The 17,089-nt window shown below is 40.4% G+C and overlaps 1 protein-coding gene across 3 annotated transcripts in view; it reads right to left on the reverse strand.

Annotated features, from left to right (window-relative positions):
• Positions 1–16,867, reverse strand: part of slc25a26 (solute carrier family 25 member 26) — a 246,116-nt gene extending 229,249 nt beyond the window's left edge. For all 3 annotated transcript variants that reach the window (XM_063067949.1, XM_063067950.1, XM_063067948.1), the window contains exons 1-2: positions 16,565–16,867; positions 11,521–11,677 (exon numbers count right to left, since the gene is read on the reverse strand). In XM_063067949.1, coding sequence (XP_062924019.1) covers positions 11,521–11,677; positions 16,565–16,600 — 193 coding nt within the window. In that variant the 5' untranslated portion in view covers positions 16,601–16,867. The remainder of the gene's footprint in view (positions 1–11,520; positions 11,678–16,564) is intronic.
• Positions 16,868–17,089: the final 222 nt, after the last annotated feature.

Genomic DNA, 17,089 nt, shown 5'->3' on the forward strand with positions numbered 1-17,089 from the left:
TTGCAATAGATGAATGTAGTTATCCTCTTATGTTCAAAAGCCTGATGGTTGAGGGGTAGTAACTGTTCTTGAAAGCTGGTGGTGCGAGTCTTGAATTTCACATACCCTATTCTATATATTGCACATTCCAACAGCATTTATCCAGTTCCTTTGCTTTTTGAAGCTCAGATTGAATCTCTATTCACATTTTCAGTTTGTACGTTCCATACATTAATCAACTGCTTATGTTGGCCTTTGCACTTGCAGAGAGTGGAAAGAGCCTTTTTAAATTTAAATTTTATCTTTTTTTCATCAATCTAATCTAACATTCACCATCTGTTTTGTTAAGAACAACCAAAGCTTTTCCAGTTTATTCAAACAATAATTCTTATTCTTAGAGATTTTCCAATTAATCTCTTTATACTCTCCAAATCAATCATTTCTAAAATGCCCTGAATTCCAGAATTGGATGCAATATTCCACGTTGAATTTCCCCAATTCCTTATGTTAGTTTAACTGACTATTAACAACCTCATTTGTAAAAAGAAATCACGGCAATCGGTAGGAAGTTAACAAGAGTGACATACTTTTGTCAGAAAGGTCAGATTGAATTGATTCTATGTGTTAATATTCTGATCATTCACAATAACTTGCAAGACTTGAACTATGAGATGTGTCACTACTTTCATTTAGTAGTAACATTGGACCCTCCCATGGTGGAATGCCAAATGGCATCAGTTAAGCAGAAAATCCAGGCAATGAATTACACCTGGCTCATATTCATAACAATAATTTTCAACAAAGAGGAAGGCAGTCACACTTCAAGTAATTTACATGATTATGTTAAAAGTATTTAATTGTTAAATTTTAAATATACTTTATCATTTCATACCTGTTCATAATTAATAGCTCAACTTTCAGTCATCTCTAAAAATAATAGAACATCAGAGCCTTTCACAGGTATTTAACATTATCTAACAACACACAGCTTTAACAATGCATAAGCAGTGGGGTATAGCTTAATCAAATGTTAACCAGGGAATATTGAGGATTAAAACTTACCACTTCCAGTGAGAAGGCCCTGCAACCCACAGTTTCATCCATTTGGAAGCAGCTCTGGGGATCAAGCAGCTTCTGCAGTGAGTGCAGGGGACCAGCTTAAATGGCCCAAGCTGAACCAGTCTGGGGAGTATTCTGGCCCCCAGGCTATGTTAAACACCACTGGTACACATCATTTACTTTTCCCTCATGAACACTTGGGAGATCATAAGATGGCCCTAATGCACCTCAAGCAGAAATCTCAGAATCAGAAAGATAATTTACAAATTTGTTATTTTGTGGCAGCAATACAGTGCAAAGGCGGAAAACTAACATCAATTAGATCTCGGCCATACCCTCCAAATATCTGGACCTGCCTCTCGGTTTGTTTTGCACTACCTTACTTTCCATTTTTCCATTTTCTATTTATGATTTATAATTTAAATTTTTAATAATTACTATCGATTTGTAATCCAGGGAGCGAGAAGCACAGAATCAAATATTGCTGTGATGATTGTACGTTCTAGTATCAATTGTTTGGTGACAATAAAGTATGAAGTAAAAAAAGTGCAAAGAAGGGAATAACAAGGCAGTGTTCATAGAATATTCAGAAATCTGATGGCGGAGGAAGAGAAGCTGTTTCTGAATCTCTGTGCAGGGTCCTCAGCCTACTGTACCTTCCCACAATGGTAGTAATGAGAAGAGGGCATGTCTTGGATTTCAAGGATCCTTGATGACACGTTGTCTTCTTGAAGCACCACCTCTTCAAGATTCAAGATGAGCGACCAGTGGATTGGAGGATAGCTAATGTTGTTCACCTATTTAAAAAGGGGCTAAAAATAAACCAGGAAATTATAGGCCAGTGAGCCCGATATCAGTACTGGGAAAGTTATTGGCAGGTATTCTAAGGGACTGGATACGAGTATTTGGAGAGACATGGACTGATTAGAGATAGTCAGCATGGCTTTATGCATGGTAGGTTGTGTCTAGCCAATGTTAAGAGTTTTTCGAGGAAGTTACCAGGAAAGTTGATGAAGATGAGGCAGTGGATGTTCTCTACAAGGACTTTAGTAAGCTATTTGACAAGGTTCTGCATGGGAGGTTGTTCAAGAGGGTTCAGTCACTCGGCTTTCAAGATGAGGTAGTAAATTGGATTAGACATTGGGTTTGTGGGAGAAGCTAAAGAGTGATAGTAGATGATTGCCTCTATGACTGGAGGCCTGTAACTACTGGCGTGCCTCAAGGATCAGTGCTGAGTCTGTTGTTGTTTGTCATATATATCTATGATCTGGATGATAATGTAGTTCAGCGAATCTAGATCAGCAAATTTCCAGATGACACCAAGATTGGGGGTATGGTGGACAGTGAGGAAGGCTGTCATGGCTTGTAGCAAGATCTGGACCAGATGGAAGAATGGGCTGAAAAAATGCAGATGGAATTTAATGCAGATAAGTGAGAGGTGTTGCGCTTTGGTAGGACCAGCCAGGGTCGGTCTTACACAATGAGAGTAGAGCACTCAGAGATCGGGGAATACAGGTTAATAATTCATTGAAAGCAGCATCACAAGTTGATAGGGTCATAAAGAAATCTTATGGCACATTGGTCTTCATAAATCAATGTATTGAGTACAGAAGATATGATGTTGCATTGAAATTGTATAAGACGTTGGTGAGGCCTAATTGGAGTATTATGTGCAGTTTTGGTCACCTACTTACAGGAAAGATGAAAATAAGGTTGAAAGAGTACAGATAAAATTTACAAGGATGTTGCTGGGACTGGAGGGCCCAAGTTCTAAGGAAAGATTGAATAGGTTAGGACTTTATTCCTTTGAACATAGAAGATTGAGGGGAGGTTTGAGAGAGGTGTTCAAAATTATGAGTGGTATAGACAAGTTAAATGCAAGCAGGCTTTTTCCACCAAGGTTGAGTGGGACTACCACTAGAGGTCATGGGTTAAGGGTGAAAGATGAATAATTTAAGGGCAACATAAGAGGAAACTTCTTCACTCAGAAGGTTGTGGGTGTGTGGAATGAGCTGCCAATGCAAGTGATGCACGGGACCTCGATTTCAATGTTTAAGGGAAGTTTGGTATGTACATGGAGGGCTATGGTCCAGGTGCAGGTCGATAAGACTAGGCAGCTTAAATTGTTCAGCATGCACTAGATGGGCAAAGGGCCTGTTCCTGTGCTGTACTTTTCTATGTCCTCAATGGTGGAGAATTGTATCCATAATGGAGATGGCTGAGTGTACAATGCTGAGCAGTCGCTTGCAACCCTGTGCATTGACTCCATTCCAGGCTGTGATGCAACGAGTCAGAATGCTCTCCACCAAACATCTAGAGAAGTTAACTGTCCCCCAACTTTCCTCCATTAGTATCAATGTATGGATCATGAAACTTCTATCCAAAGTAGTGAGCTAACAATTAAAAACAAAAATACTCTCTCCACCATTCACACCAACATATGTGTTCTCAGTAAAGTTGGAAGGCACAGTTTTCAAATACTTGTCAACTATGCCAATCTTAACAAACACCAGTTAAACATTGCTGACAGTTGCATGTTCAGCAAAACAGGTTCATCTGCGTGACCAGCATATCAATGTACATCTTTCAGAAATAGTTAAAATGTTGATCTACAAGTACTTAAGTACAAAGCTAACCATGAGAAAAAAAAGATTTAATTTGATAAGCTGTTTATAACTGATGACCTTTATAGTTAATTAGACAATACTAATCACTACAGAAAAGCATTAAAATTCACTGTTACAGGAATCCAATTCTATTAAGTGCACCTTCAAACTATTATTTAATGGACAATTGACATTTGAAAGTGGCTGACAAATTACTGTTTTCTTTTTAAGCTTTATTGCCATGTGATTTGATTGTTTAACAGTTATAGAACACACATACTCGCTCATTCCAAACATAAAGAAAACAGATTTTATATTTGGTGGGCAAGCAATACACATTTGCAGTAATTAAGAACACCTCATTATAATCATTCCTTTCATTTCAATAGCATCAATTATGGAGAAATCCTATAGGCCATTTAATTAGGCCATCAATTAATCAGGATAGCCGCTTATTTGGGACAACTCTTAAACAACAAGTAGTAATGAGTAAATAGCCAGGATTCCATTCATTTATTAGGGACACTATGCGGCTTAATTGCATAGACTTTATTTCCTACATCCTTCATGAGGAGTAAAAATCTTTACGTTACGTCTCCGTCTAAATGTGCAATGTGCAATTTATAGTGATTTGTAATAAACAGTATGTACAACAGGACAGTCAATATAGCATAGAAATACAATTGCAGCAGCGTGAATTAATCAGTCTGTTCGCCTGCTGAAAGAAGCTGTCCCGGAGCCTGCTGGCCCTAGCATTTATGTTGCAGTACTGTTTCCCGGATGTAGCAGCTAGAACAGTTTGGGTTGGGGTGATTCGGGTTCCCAATGATCCTTTGGGCCCTCTTTATGCACCTGTCTGTAAATGCGCTGAATAGTGGAAAGTTCACATCTACAGATGTGCTGGGCTGTCCGCACCCATACAGTACAGTTCCTATACCAGGCAGTGATGCAGCCAGTCAGGATGCTCTCAACTGTGCCCCTATAGAAAGTCCTTACGATTTGGAGATTCATGCCAAACTTCTTCGACCGTCTGAGGTGAAAGAGGCACTGTTGTGCTTTTTGTACACACAGCCAGTTATGTAGAGACCACGTGAGATCCTCAGTGATGTGTATGCCAAGGAACTTAAAGCTGTTCACCCTCTCAACCCCAGATACATTAATGTCAATAGGGGTTAGCCTGTCTCCATTCCTCCTGTAGTCCACAACCAGCTCCTTTGTTTTTGCGACACTGAGGGGGAGGTTGCTTTCTTGACACCACTGTGTCAGGGTGATGACTTCTTCTTTGTAGGCTGCCTTGTTATTATTTGAGATAAGGCCAATCAATGTGGTATCATCAGCAAATGTAATTAGCAGATTGGAGCAGTGGGTGGCGACGCAGTTATGGGTATACAGAGAGTAAAGGACGGGGCTTAGAACACAGCCCTGAGGGACACCTGTGTTGAGGGTCAGAGGAGCAGAGGTGAGGGAGCCAACTCTTACCACTTGCCAGCAATCTGACAAGAAGTCCAGGATCCAGCTGCACAAGGCAGGGTGAAGGCCGAGGTCTCTGAGCTTCTTGTCAAGCCTGGAGGGAATTATGGTGTTGAATGCCTATCTGTAGTCCAAGAACAGCATTCTCACCTAAGCATCGTTCTTCTCCAGATGTGTAAGGCCAGTGTGTAGAGCTGTGGCTATTGCGTCATCTGTCAATCGGTTGTGTCGGTAGGCAAATTGTAGGGGGTCCAGTGTGGGTGGTAGCGAGCTGCAGATGTAGTCCTTGACCAGCCTCTCAAAGCATTTGCTTATTATTGAGGTGAGTGCAACAGGACGCCAGTCCTTCAGACATGTTGATAAAGTTTAAGGGAATTGGGGGATTCTCAGATTCCTGTAAATAATGGGTTAAGTACTAACTATGTCTGTGACTGCAGTATGCTTGAATAATGTCTCACAGTTGCTTCTTTGGAGCAAGATACGGGTAAAGTTCACACAGATCCACATAAGATATCTCCTGATTTTTCACATCTTTTGGTTTCGACAAAAGGCGGTACCTGATGGAAATTAGACAGGACATTCTTAATTAAAGCATAAATTGGTGGATGTTCTTATCTTTGTAAATAAGTTTTGGCTTCAACAAACCAGGTAGGACATTCCTTTCTTTAATTAAAGTGGCTGGAGTGTTTATCAAACTGATTGTTCTTTTGTATCAATAGTCCATTGACTTGGCTGGAATGGTTATCATACTGATTGTTCTTTTGTATCGGTGGCCTTATAACTTCTAACAATTCTGACATCAAGCAGTGAACTCGTCGAACCGCCGGGGAGATGAGAATGCTTCTCCCCTGATGTCAGGACCAAGTTCACTCGCCGGCTGAGCTCGAAGACATAAACTGGTGAAAAGATAAGTAACGATCTTTTTGTGCTGTCGTTATTTGATCCAGCAAATTTACGTTTACAATGTTAACTTAGTCTTTTTAGGTAAAGGAACAATGGTGGATGTTTTGAAGCAGGAGGGCACTCGACACTGGGAGAGGGAGAGATTAAAAATGTCTGTAAACACACCTGCCGGTTGCGTCGCACACATCCTGAGTACCCGGCCTTGGAAGCCATCCAGTCCCGCAGCCTTGCGACTGTCCACTCATGGAAACACTGCGTACTTAAGCTTGGAGATAACTGAGGTGCAGGTCACTAATTGGGACAGGAGACTGTTGCTGAGCAGTTCTAACTTGCGTCAGTCACGTACACTACTGTGTCCGTTAGACAGAGTAATGTGCTTAGAGTGAATGGTTTTTACGTAGCATCCATTGTGTGTATGTGTTCAAACGCAATATTTGTCACTGATAGTTGGTGAAAAATGAGCAGTTAGTGAACTGTTTTGCTCACTGTCCACGTGGCCTTGCATTACCTGGGCAAATCAAATGCCCATGTCAGGATGCTGTAAATTGACTATTACTCAGCATTTAACACCATCATTCCTACAGTTCTGGGCGGAAAGCTACAGAACAGGCCTCAGTACCTCCCTTGGCAACTGGATCCTCGACATTCTCAAAGACCACAATCTGTGCGGATTGGAAATAACATCTCCACCTCGCTGACAATCAACACTGGCGCACTAGAGGGGGGGGGGATGTGTTTAGCCCACTGCTCTATCCTCTCTACACCCAAGACTGTGTGGCTGGACACAACTCACACGCTATCTATAAATTTGCACAACCTGGTACTCAATGTCAGCAAGACCCAAGAGCAGATCAACACACACAAAATGCTGGAGGAACTCAGCAGGCCAGACAACATCTATGGAAAAAAGTACAGTCGGGTTTTGGGCCGACTGATTGTAAGAGCTGGTTGTGAATTTCAGGAAGGGTAAGACAAGGGAACACAGATCAATTCTCATAGAGGAATCAGGAGTGGAGAGAGTGTGCAATTTCAAGTTCCTGGGGATCTAACCTGGACACAACATATTGATGCAGCGATAAAGAAGGCAAAACAGCGGCTATATTTCATTTGGAGTTTAAGGGGATTTGGTTTGTCAACTAAAACACTCAAAAACTGCCACACGTGTACCATGGAGAACATTCTGACTGGCTGCATCACTGTTTGGTATGGGGACGCTGCTGCGCAAGATCGAAGTAAGTTGCAGAAACTTGTAAAATTATTCAGTTCTATTATGGGTACTACCCTTCGTAGTATCCAAAATATCTTCAAGGAACGGTGCCTTCGGAAGGCAGAGTCCATCATTAAGGCCCCCCAGCCCCACCATCCAGGACGTGACCTCTTCTCATTGTTATCGCCAAGATGGAAGTAGAAAAGCCTGAAGGCACACGCTCAGTAATTCAGGAACAGCTTCTTCCCCTCTGCCATTCACTTTCTAAATGGGTCATGAACCCATTAACACTACCTTTTTTAATTTCTACTTTTTGCTATCTAATAGACATATATACCTAATGTAATTCAATTTTTTTTCTATTTATCATGTATTTCGTTGCCATAGAGCTAACAAATTTCATGACATATGCCAATATTAAACCTGATTCTGAAAGCATTAGTGTCTCGGCTAATTTTATTCATTGACAGTCAATCAAAAGAACATGGCAGCGTGCACTGTTTGAATTCCTATGTCAATAACTATTTGGAATTAATGCAAGTTTTATAGTACTGTGGTATATTTAGGGTGTTCTCATTTGTTCTGTATTTCATTTAAATAAATATTTTGTTACACAGTTCAATGGCAGTTTGTCTTTTATATACTTTCCCAACTATTTCCATGAAACTGGCTATTTAGGACTGCCACTTAATTTGGCCAAATTGTACTGGTCCCAATGTGTCCCTATTAACCGAAATCCACTGTATAGTTGAAGTGAAGACAGCTCAAACTGCCTTCAATGGCTTCAGCCAGCCATAAAAGATGGTTGGATAATGCTAAATCAAGATCAACAACCAAAAAGATAGAAATTGATTTTATGCAGATTTTAAAATATAATTATGACCACTGTACTGCTGTTTCCTCTGCTCTTTAAATAGACTGCTTTTAGGACCAATAAATGTTTTAAAAAAAAGTGGTTTAATAACTAATTACTGAAGCAGTCAATTAAGTTTGAAGGAGTGTCCTAATGAAAGAAAAATGCTTAAAATCATGAATTTTGGAACTCAAGGTCCATATGGCAGAAAGCATCATGAGTGTAGGAAGGAAATAAGTTCAAAGTACATTAATTATCTAGGTATGTATCTATATACTACCTTGAGATTCGTCTCCTTACAGGCAGCCACAAACCAAAGAAACCAGATAGTACCCATTCAAAAAGGCCATCAATGTGCAAAAAAAATGAACAAGTTATACAAACAATAAAAAGTAAGCAAATAACAGTCAGAACTAAAGTTCACGAAAGTGGGTTCACAGTCACGAAGCCAGTCGCAGCCAATTCAAGAGCTCATTAGTTGCAGGCCATAGCCTCAGTTTAGTGCAGAAGCAAGTAAACCTTGCCGAGCAGCAAGCTGACCACCAGCTCATCCCTCACTTCTAACCTCAATGCCCTGACCTTTTCAATCTAACCTGCTACTTAAATTGGCCAAACAGCAAGTCGTTCCTCGCTCTCAGGACTGGGCTCCACCACCTCAATACACTCTAGGGCCTGAGCTCCACCACCTCATTCTGCCTCGCCTCAGATCTCCTGCTTCAAATCAGCTCCAAGACCACTCCAGCAATGGCCTTGTTCCTTGCTCTCAGACTTGAACCCCACCGCCTCAATTCAGCGCGTACTTGCCACACCGCAATCATTGTGCTCCTTCTGGACTTTAGTTCACATTGCAGAAATACCAGGTTATACGAGCAGTTCAATAGCTCATCTCCGAAAGGGGAGTTACAGATATTGACTGCTGTGATCGTTTCCCAGAAAAAGTGTGATAACAGAATAGTTAATGGTTTCGTTTGCTGCCAGTAAATCGCCGCTGTATTTCACCTGCGCCATCTTAAATTGGATAAGGCATATTGACCAACCTAAACCACACCTGAGAATTCTGAGAGACTGAAGTTACCACGACAGTAAGACAAGTCCATCGACAGATGCAGACATGAAACTAACTGTTTTAACCAAGAGCTACATTAGTTTAATGAAGAGCTAGTGAGAATTCATGGACATCAGAATATGGCCAGTTTTTTGACAAAAGCTCAAGGTTATAGACATGGTGGGTTAGAATAGGCTGGGGCTAGGGAAAAGTCATAGTTTACTAGAGCTATCAATGGTGGGCCATAGTCACATGCCAGCGATACAAACTGGAGGGTCCAACCTGGAGTTGTGTGAAAAGACATAGAAGATATCTCCTTGAAAAAGGGAATAATGGGCAGCAATTTAAAAAGGATAAGCTGAAATAAAAGGAAGGTGGTCTGACAGAAAAGGGGCTTAAAAACAGAAGAAACAGAAACAAAAATATAGACAGTTATAGGTAACGGAATATTATTGACATATGCACCAAGATATAATGAAAAGCTCATCTTGCATAATGTCCATACAAATCAAATCATTACACAGATATTGAGGTGGAACAAAGTTAAACAATAACAATGCAGAACAAAACCTGAACGCAGAAAGTCTGCTGATGCTGGAAATCAAAAGCAAAACACACAAAATGCTGAGGGAACTCAGCTGGTCAGACAGCATCTATGGAAATGAATAAACAGTCAACGTTTTGGGCTGAGACCCTTCTCCGGAATCCTTAGAATAAAGTCTAACAGCTACAGAGAAATTGCAGTGGGGGTAAACAATCAAGTGCATGAACATAATGAAGTAGATTGTGAGGTTAGTGGTCCGTCTTATCACACAAGAGGTCCATTCAAGAGTCTGAACCTGGTGGTATATATGTTCAGGCTTTTGTATCTTCTGCACAGAGGAATAAGATAATGTCTAGGTGGGAAGAGTCTTTGATTATGGTGACTGCTATACTGAAGCAATCAGAAGTATAGACAGAATCCATAGAGGGGAGGCTGGATTCCATGATGTGCTGAACTGTGTCCACTACTCTCTACAGTTTCTGGCAGTGACGTACAGAGCAACTGCCACACCAAGTCAGTATCCAGGTAGAATGTTTTCTATGGTGCATCAGTAAAAATTGGTAAGGGTTGACGGAGACAAGACAAAATTCCTTACTCTCCTCAAAAAGTCAAGGCTTTGGGGAGCTTTCTTGGCAGTTTCTGGCAGTCATGATTGCCATACCTAGTCCTTATATGTTCAGATGGAATACATTCTACGGTGCCTCAATAAAAATTGGTAAAGGTCGACAGAAATAAGCAAAATTGCTTTAACTTCCTGAGGAAGTTGAGGCATTGATGAGCTTTCACGGATGTGACATCAAACCTATTGTTAATGTTCATTCCTCGGAACTTGAAGCCTTCAACCTCAACACCATTGATGTAGACAGGAGCATGAGCAACGCCCCCATTTTTGAAGTCAATTGCCAATCCTTTTCTTTAGCTGACATTGACGGAGATGTCATGAAACCATGTCACTAAACTCTGTCTCCTTCCTGTACTCCGACTCATCATTATTTATGATATGGCTGTGTCATATTCAATTTTGTAAGACATTGAATAAATGTTTGAACAATTCAAAATTACGATTTAATGTTTTCTGAACCCTTAGCATATGGGGTCTGGATGTCTGTTAATGACTCAATATTTGCTGTCCACTGTGTGAGCTAGATTATGGATTCCTTCTTAGCGTCTGTCAAGTTGACCTGATAGATTCTTTTTTGGATACGAGTTTATCACTTATATGCAATTTTGATATTATTTTGTAATTCTGAGGAATGTTGTATCCAAAACAATGGTGGACAAATAGATGAGGAGTGAAAATGTCTAATTAATTTATATGGGTATGCTGAATACTGTGTTAATGGACAAATGGGATATGTTGAAAGAAACCGGGCTCAGTTAATACCATAAGAACAAAAGAACAAAATTGTTTGTCTATCTCATAGTTGCTTTATGGTTGTGAAACTTCTATTTATTGGGGTACCTTTCCTGGTTTCGCCCTAAAAACCTTGTGGAAATCTTTTTTGCTATGTGATTTATGTGGTTTATTCGTGATTTATATTTTTATGATAATAAATTAGGCTTAAGTTATTTTGTTGTGATTGTACGCTTATTATATCTCCTGGACACTCAAAATGTTGGGTCTGATTAATCCAACCCATTACAATGGCACACTAGAGTGGTTATTGTTTGCAAACTTGCAGATGGAGTTAGTGCAGAATTTGGCCACGCAGTTATGAGCATACAGGGACTAAAGTTCAGTGCTAAAGCAGGAAGCCCGGTCTGGTGGAAGAAATGGAAATAACAAAATGTTAATATTCCATCAGGTCACATACTTTTGAAAATGGTGTGAACTCGAGTTCCAATATCACTTACCATTGGGAAAAGATCCTATAGCTGCAGAAGGAACTCCAGCATAAATCCCACGAAATCCTCCAGCCTTGTAAAACCCTTGCTGACTCTGTAGTCTGGTTTTCACCGTGTCCAGTGGGAACAGGGTCAGATCCACGCACGTCCCTGCCATACCACCGGCCTAAAGCAACAAGCAAAGATAACGTCAATCACATGTTCTGGCTGCACCACAATAACGTGAACAAGAGGTTCTGCAGATGCTGGAAAAATGCTGGGGGAACTCAGCAGGTTAGGCAGCTTCCATACAGGGCAATAAACAATTAATGTTTTGAGTCCTGTTGAAGGGTCCTGGCCAAAAACATTGACTATTTATTCCCCTCCATAGAAGCTGCCTGACTTGTTGAGTTTCTCAAGTATTTTGTGTGTGATCCACCATAACATAGGTTTGCAGATCTGTTGCACTTTGCATCTACAGAAAGTGTTATTGCTTACTGTCCAGACAAAAGCCTCAAAACCTAGTAAATATTCACATACCAGATGCAGGATACCTTTGTAATCAAAATTCCTTATTTTTCAATAAGGATTATCAGATTGGTAAAAGACGGGTGCTTAACAAGTTTAAGTTCTCTTTACAAGAGTGCAACACTTTGATAAATAAACTATGAATTATCATAAGAATTGTGGAACACAACAGTTTTTAATGTCATGAAGTACTACTTTATAATTCTTATGGATTTTTGAAATTTTTGATCATTTTCCTTAAAAGTTTAAGAAGACTAATGCACATTATAGGTTCTTAAAGAAAAGCTCCAATTTAAAAAAATACTTCTAACAAAAACGGGGAAAAAGTAGGAAACGAATGATGTATTGAGGTAATTTCTGCAAAACTGCATAAAATGAAAATTCATTAATGAGACAGAAACAAGAGGAAATCTGCAGATTCTGCAAATTCAACCAACACACACAAAATACTGGAGGAATTCAGCAGGCCAGGCAGCATCTATGGAAAAGAGTACAGTCAACATCTTAGCCCGAAATGTCAACTGTACTCTTTTCCATTGATGCTTCCCTGCGGCATTCTGCGTGTGTTGCTCTCACTAAACAACAGTTACTGCATTGAACAGCATCATGCCAGGCCAAAAGCAGCTATGCTCTGGCTAGTGCACACTTTATTCCAAGTCAGAAGGGTAGTAAATTAAAATTCCATGAGACTAGAAGACAAATATAGGTTAACTTACTTGGACAGTACTTGAGAACTACTACACTAACAGGAGTGTCATTTTTTTTAAAGCAGATCATTAACTAAGATCCTGCCTGTTCATTCATGATTCATTATTTCAAAGTAATTTTACTATCAATGTGTGTATTATCACCACTTATTACCTTGAAATACACAGCAGAACAAAGAAATAGTATAGGATCAGTGAAAAACTGCACACAAAGACAAAAGCTCACAAACAAATGCGCAAGAAGAATTTTTTTTTAAGTTTTCTGTTTGAAACAAAAACAGGCAAGTTATTCCCAATGCTCATCATTCAACCAAAATAAATAAAGCATGTTGTTGTTCATGGGAACATTCTGGGCATTAACCAGCTGTCATATTTCATACCACAAAAGTAGAGAGAGCATGCTACAGCAATGATAAGACCACATCTAGAATACTTGCTACAGTATTGGTCTCCTTTTAAAAAGAAAGTTAATGAATGATTTTTCATGAACTGGGAGCCATTCGGTAATTTAACTGACTTGCATCTGGAATGGAGGGTTGTCTTACGAAGAAAAATTTGGATAGGTCAGACTGTTATTTCCTAGTGCTTAAAAGAGCATGAGGGGATAGAAGCTGAACTACCTTTGGTACTCTTTCCAGAAGAGTGTAGAAGCAGTTCTTCAGAATTATTTTAAGGCATCTATAGACAGACACTCAATAAGCAATGAGGTGATAAATTGTCATGGAGATAGTCAGATCGGTTATGATCTTTATAAAACAGTAAAGCAGGCTAGAAGGACTAATACCTCATTCTATCCCTAACTGACAGATATTTATAAACAGAATCAACACTTGTCTGTGAACTGCTTCTCAACATCTTCAAACTGTGTCTAAGGCTCTTTAAGCGCAATTTTTTTATTTTACCAACAGTCAGCCAAAGGTTTTATCACAGGCTCTCTTCTACAGTGAATACAAGGTAATGAAATACAAAGCACTGCATATTGGGAGAGTCAGTTCAAAAACAGATCATACTGGAGCATGATACCATTATAACATGGAAGGTTAGAAGACACAAGGCAGTGAGTAATTTTGCAAGTGATTTGTTCTTGGAAAAGGTGCTGCATGTTCATTATTTTATATTTTCACGCCAACAACTAGAATTGAGTTCAAAAGTTTAACTATTGCTTGTGCTCACTTGCTGCATCCTTATTTATGCAATCAGATCTATTTTCTTAGCCACCTTTAAAAAGATGGAAGGACACATGAACCAAATACAATAAGAAATCTTGTGAGATCACAGGAATTTTATTCTTTGTATGGCTAAACATTCAGTAGCGTTTCTAAGTACAGGTGTCCCCCGCTTCTCCAACGTTCGCTTTACGAAACCTCACTGTTACGAAAGACCTACATTAGTTACCTGTTTTCGCTAACAGGTGTTTTCACTGTTACCAAAAAAGGCAGCGCGTGATAAAAGGCAGCAGCTCTCCCCCAGATTCAGAACTGCATTCTCGCCAGCATTGCTTAAACACATGCCTGTGAGCATCCGTTAGCAAGATGAGTTCTAAGGTACCGGAAAAGCCTGAGTCGTAAGAGTGTTACACTTAGCGTAAAACTAGACATAATTAAGCGTCTTGATTGTGGTGAATGAAGTAAGGACAAGGTGAGTTTGGCTTCTGGAAGTTGACGAAGATGATGTTGAAGAGGTTTTGGCATCCCATGACCAAGAACTGACAGATGAAGAGCTGATACAATTGGAAGAGAAAAGGATAACAATAGAAACTGAATGCAGTAGTGAACGGACCAAAAGTGAAGCTGTGCAGGAACTGAATGTGAAGCAACTGCGTGAGATTTTCGCTGCAATGATAAAGTACGACTTTAATTTTGAAAGGGTACGTCGGTTTAAGGCATATTTGCAGGATGGTTTGAGTCCTTACAAAGAACCGTATGATCTAAAAATGCGCAAGGCTAAGCAATCAAGCAAGCCTTCCACATCAGCCACAGCAGACGACGAACCTAGACCTCTGACATCGAGGCAGGCAGTCATAGGAGAAGATGACCTGCCTACCCTGATGGAAACAGATGACACCCCAGCGTCCCACCACCCCAACCCCCGGGCCGCGGACAGATACCGATCCGCGAAGAATGCAGCGGTAGCCAGGAGGCACCCAGCACATCTTTAAGAAAAAAAAGCCGAAAAAAACAAGCTAATTAATTAGGTTGTTCATTTTGGCTTTTTTTCTTAAAGATGTGCTGGGTGCATTCCAGCCACTGCTGTACCCCTGCATGCTTCGCAGATCAGTATCGGGTCGCTGCCCGGAGGGTGGGGGCCACTGCACCACCCCAACCTCCGACGACTCAGCCTAACACACCATCGTCAGTGTGCTTGGCGCTGTCTTCCCAATTCCGGTAAGTGATACTACACTGTACATACATTATTTCTACTTTATATAGGATGTGTATTTTTAGGTGTTATTTGGTATGATTTGGCAGCTTCATAGCTTAAAGGTTACTGGAGAGAGTGTTTATGCCGTGTTTCTGCCGAGAGCGCTTGCGTGAGATTTCGCTATGGAGAACAGTGTGGCAATGATTGTGGAAAAGCATTTCTACTTTATGATGAATACACAGCCTATATATCATTCATGCTTTTACTATATGTTACTGTTATTTTAGGTTTTATGTTATTTGGCATGATTTGGTAGGTTATTTTTGGGTCTGCGAACGCTCACAATTTTTTCCCATATAAATTAATGGTAATTGCTTCTTTGCTTTCTGACATTCCGGCTTATGAACCGTTTCATGGGAACGCTCTACCTTTGGATGGCGGGGGAAACCTGTATAAACCATGTCATATCATTAAACCTCAATCGGTAAGGATTAGTAACATCTCCTCTTCATTGACCATTGGCTCAGCCCACCCCTATTCTGCCTGTATAGCCCCTGTTCTACTGTCTACACACATGTAAACTGAGTGGCTAAATATAGTCCAAGGCCATAAACAAATTTGTTGACACCACCACTGTTGTTGGATGAATGGCAGGTGATAATGCTCAGTGTACAGGACAGGGGCAGAACAGCTGGTTGAGAAAAACCACAACAAAAACTACTTGCTCAATGTCAGTAAGATTAAAGAGATTATTGTTGACTTCAGTAAGAGGAAGGAAAGCAAACATTCCCCAATCTGAATTGGGGTAAAAATCAGCGGAGAAGAGACAGCAGCATGAAATTCCTGGGACTCAACATAACGGATGGCTTGTTCAGGCCCAGCACACGAGAAGGCACATTGGTATCTTTACTTTTTCAGGAGGTAAAGAAGGTTTAGCATGTCACTAAGATACGGTAACCAACTTCTATGTTTGGACCCATATACATATATCTGGGACACCAGAACAACTTTCAGCTAACAATGAGCATCAGTAAATAACCGATGTGAAACTTCGCTGTAAATTTTAAAATATTTCCCAAAAAGTAGGATTTATATAGCATATTTCAGATAACTCCAAAACATGCTTGTTAAAAAATGTCCAGTGTGATCACTGTTACAAAAACAATTTTTAAAATGGTATTGAGCAAATCAATAAGACTAACACTTGCTTTCATTTTCAAGGACAAAGTGTGTGAATTGTACAAAAAAGTGCATGTGATCAATGGAAAGATTTAGCGCTGCAGTTGAACTGTCGGCAGCCCAAGACCGACTTTACTGAAGTTTAACTCCTTCCCAGTAAATGCATAAACATCCAGGTAATCCCTTATTTATTCATTAACTTGCGCTGAGCCAAACCGTTTCTACTCCACAGAGTAGAGATGCACCACATTTCCACACAAAGATCCATAGACATGCCACATTTACACACAGATACTCACCACTAACGACGACATAAACTCCCTGACCTCCATCATTACTTTTTTTGCAAAGGCTCGGTTCAGCGGTACCTAGGCAGCGCCATCTTTCCGTGACCTCCAAAAGTACTTCCAGGTTGATGCACCAGCCCAAAGAGGGAAGATTTTGACCGGCAGGATGCTTTGACCGATCGGCACAGGAGATTCTACGAATGTTGGAAATTTTGAACAACACACACAGAATGCTGTAGCAGTCCAGCAATCCAGGCAGCTTCTATAAAAGGAAATAAACTTTCCTCCCTATAGATGATGCTCGACTTGCTGAGTTTTACCCAATCAGCTGCCCAGGTTTATGACTGACAGCTACTTTTAACCAATCAGCTCTCCGGGTTGTGACTTCTACGGAAGCGAAACGAAGCCACGTGGTGTGCGGATGCAGGGGAATAGCGGGTCGGGTTGTCTGTCGTAGTGCCTGCTCCTGGGTCAGTGACCAACAGAGGCAGATATGCGCTAACACAACAACTAAGCACCTACAACACACACAAAGAA

The sequence above is a fragment of the Mobula hypostoma genome, chromosome 15, assembly GCF_963921235.1.
Source record: "Mobula hypostoma chromosome 15, sMobHyp1.1, whole genome shotgun sequence".
NCBI lineage: Eukaryota > Metazoa > Chordata > Chondrichthyes > Myliobatiformes > Myliobatidae > Mobula > Mobula hypostoma.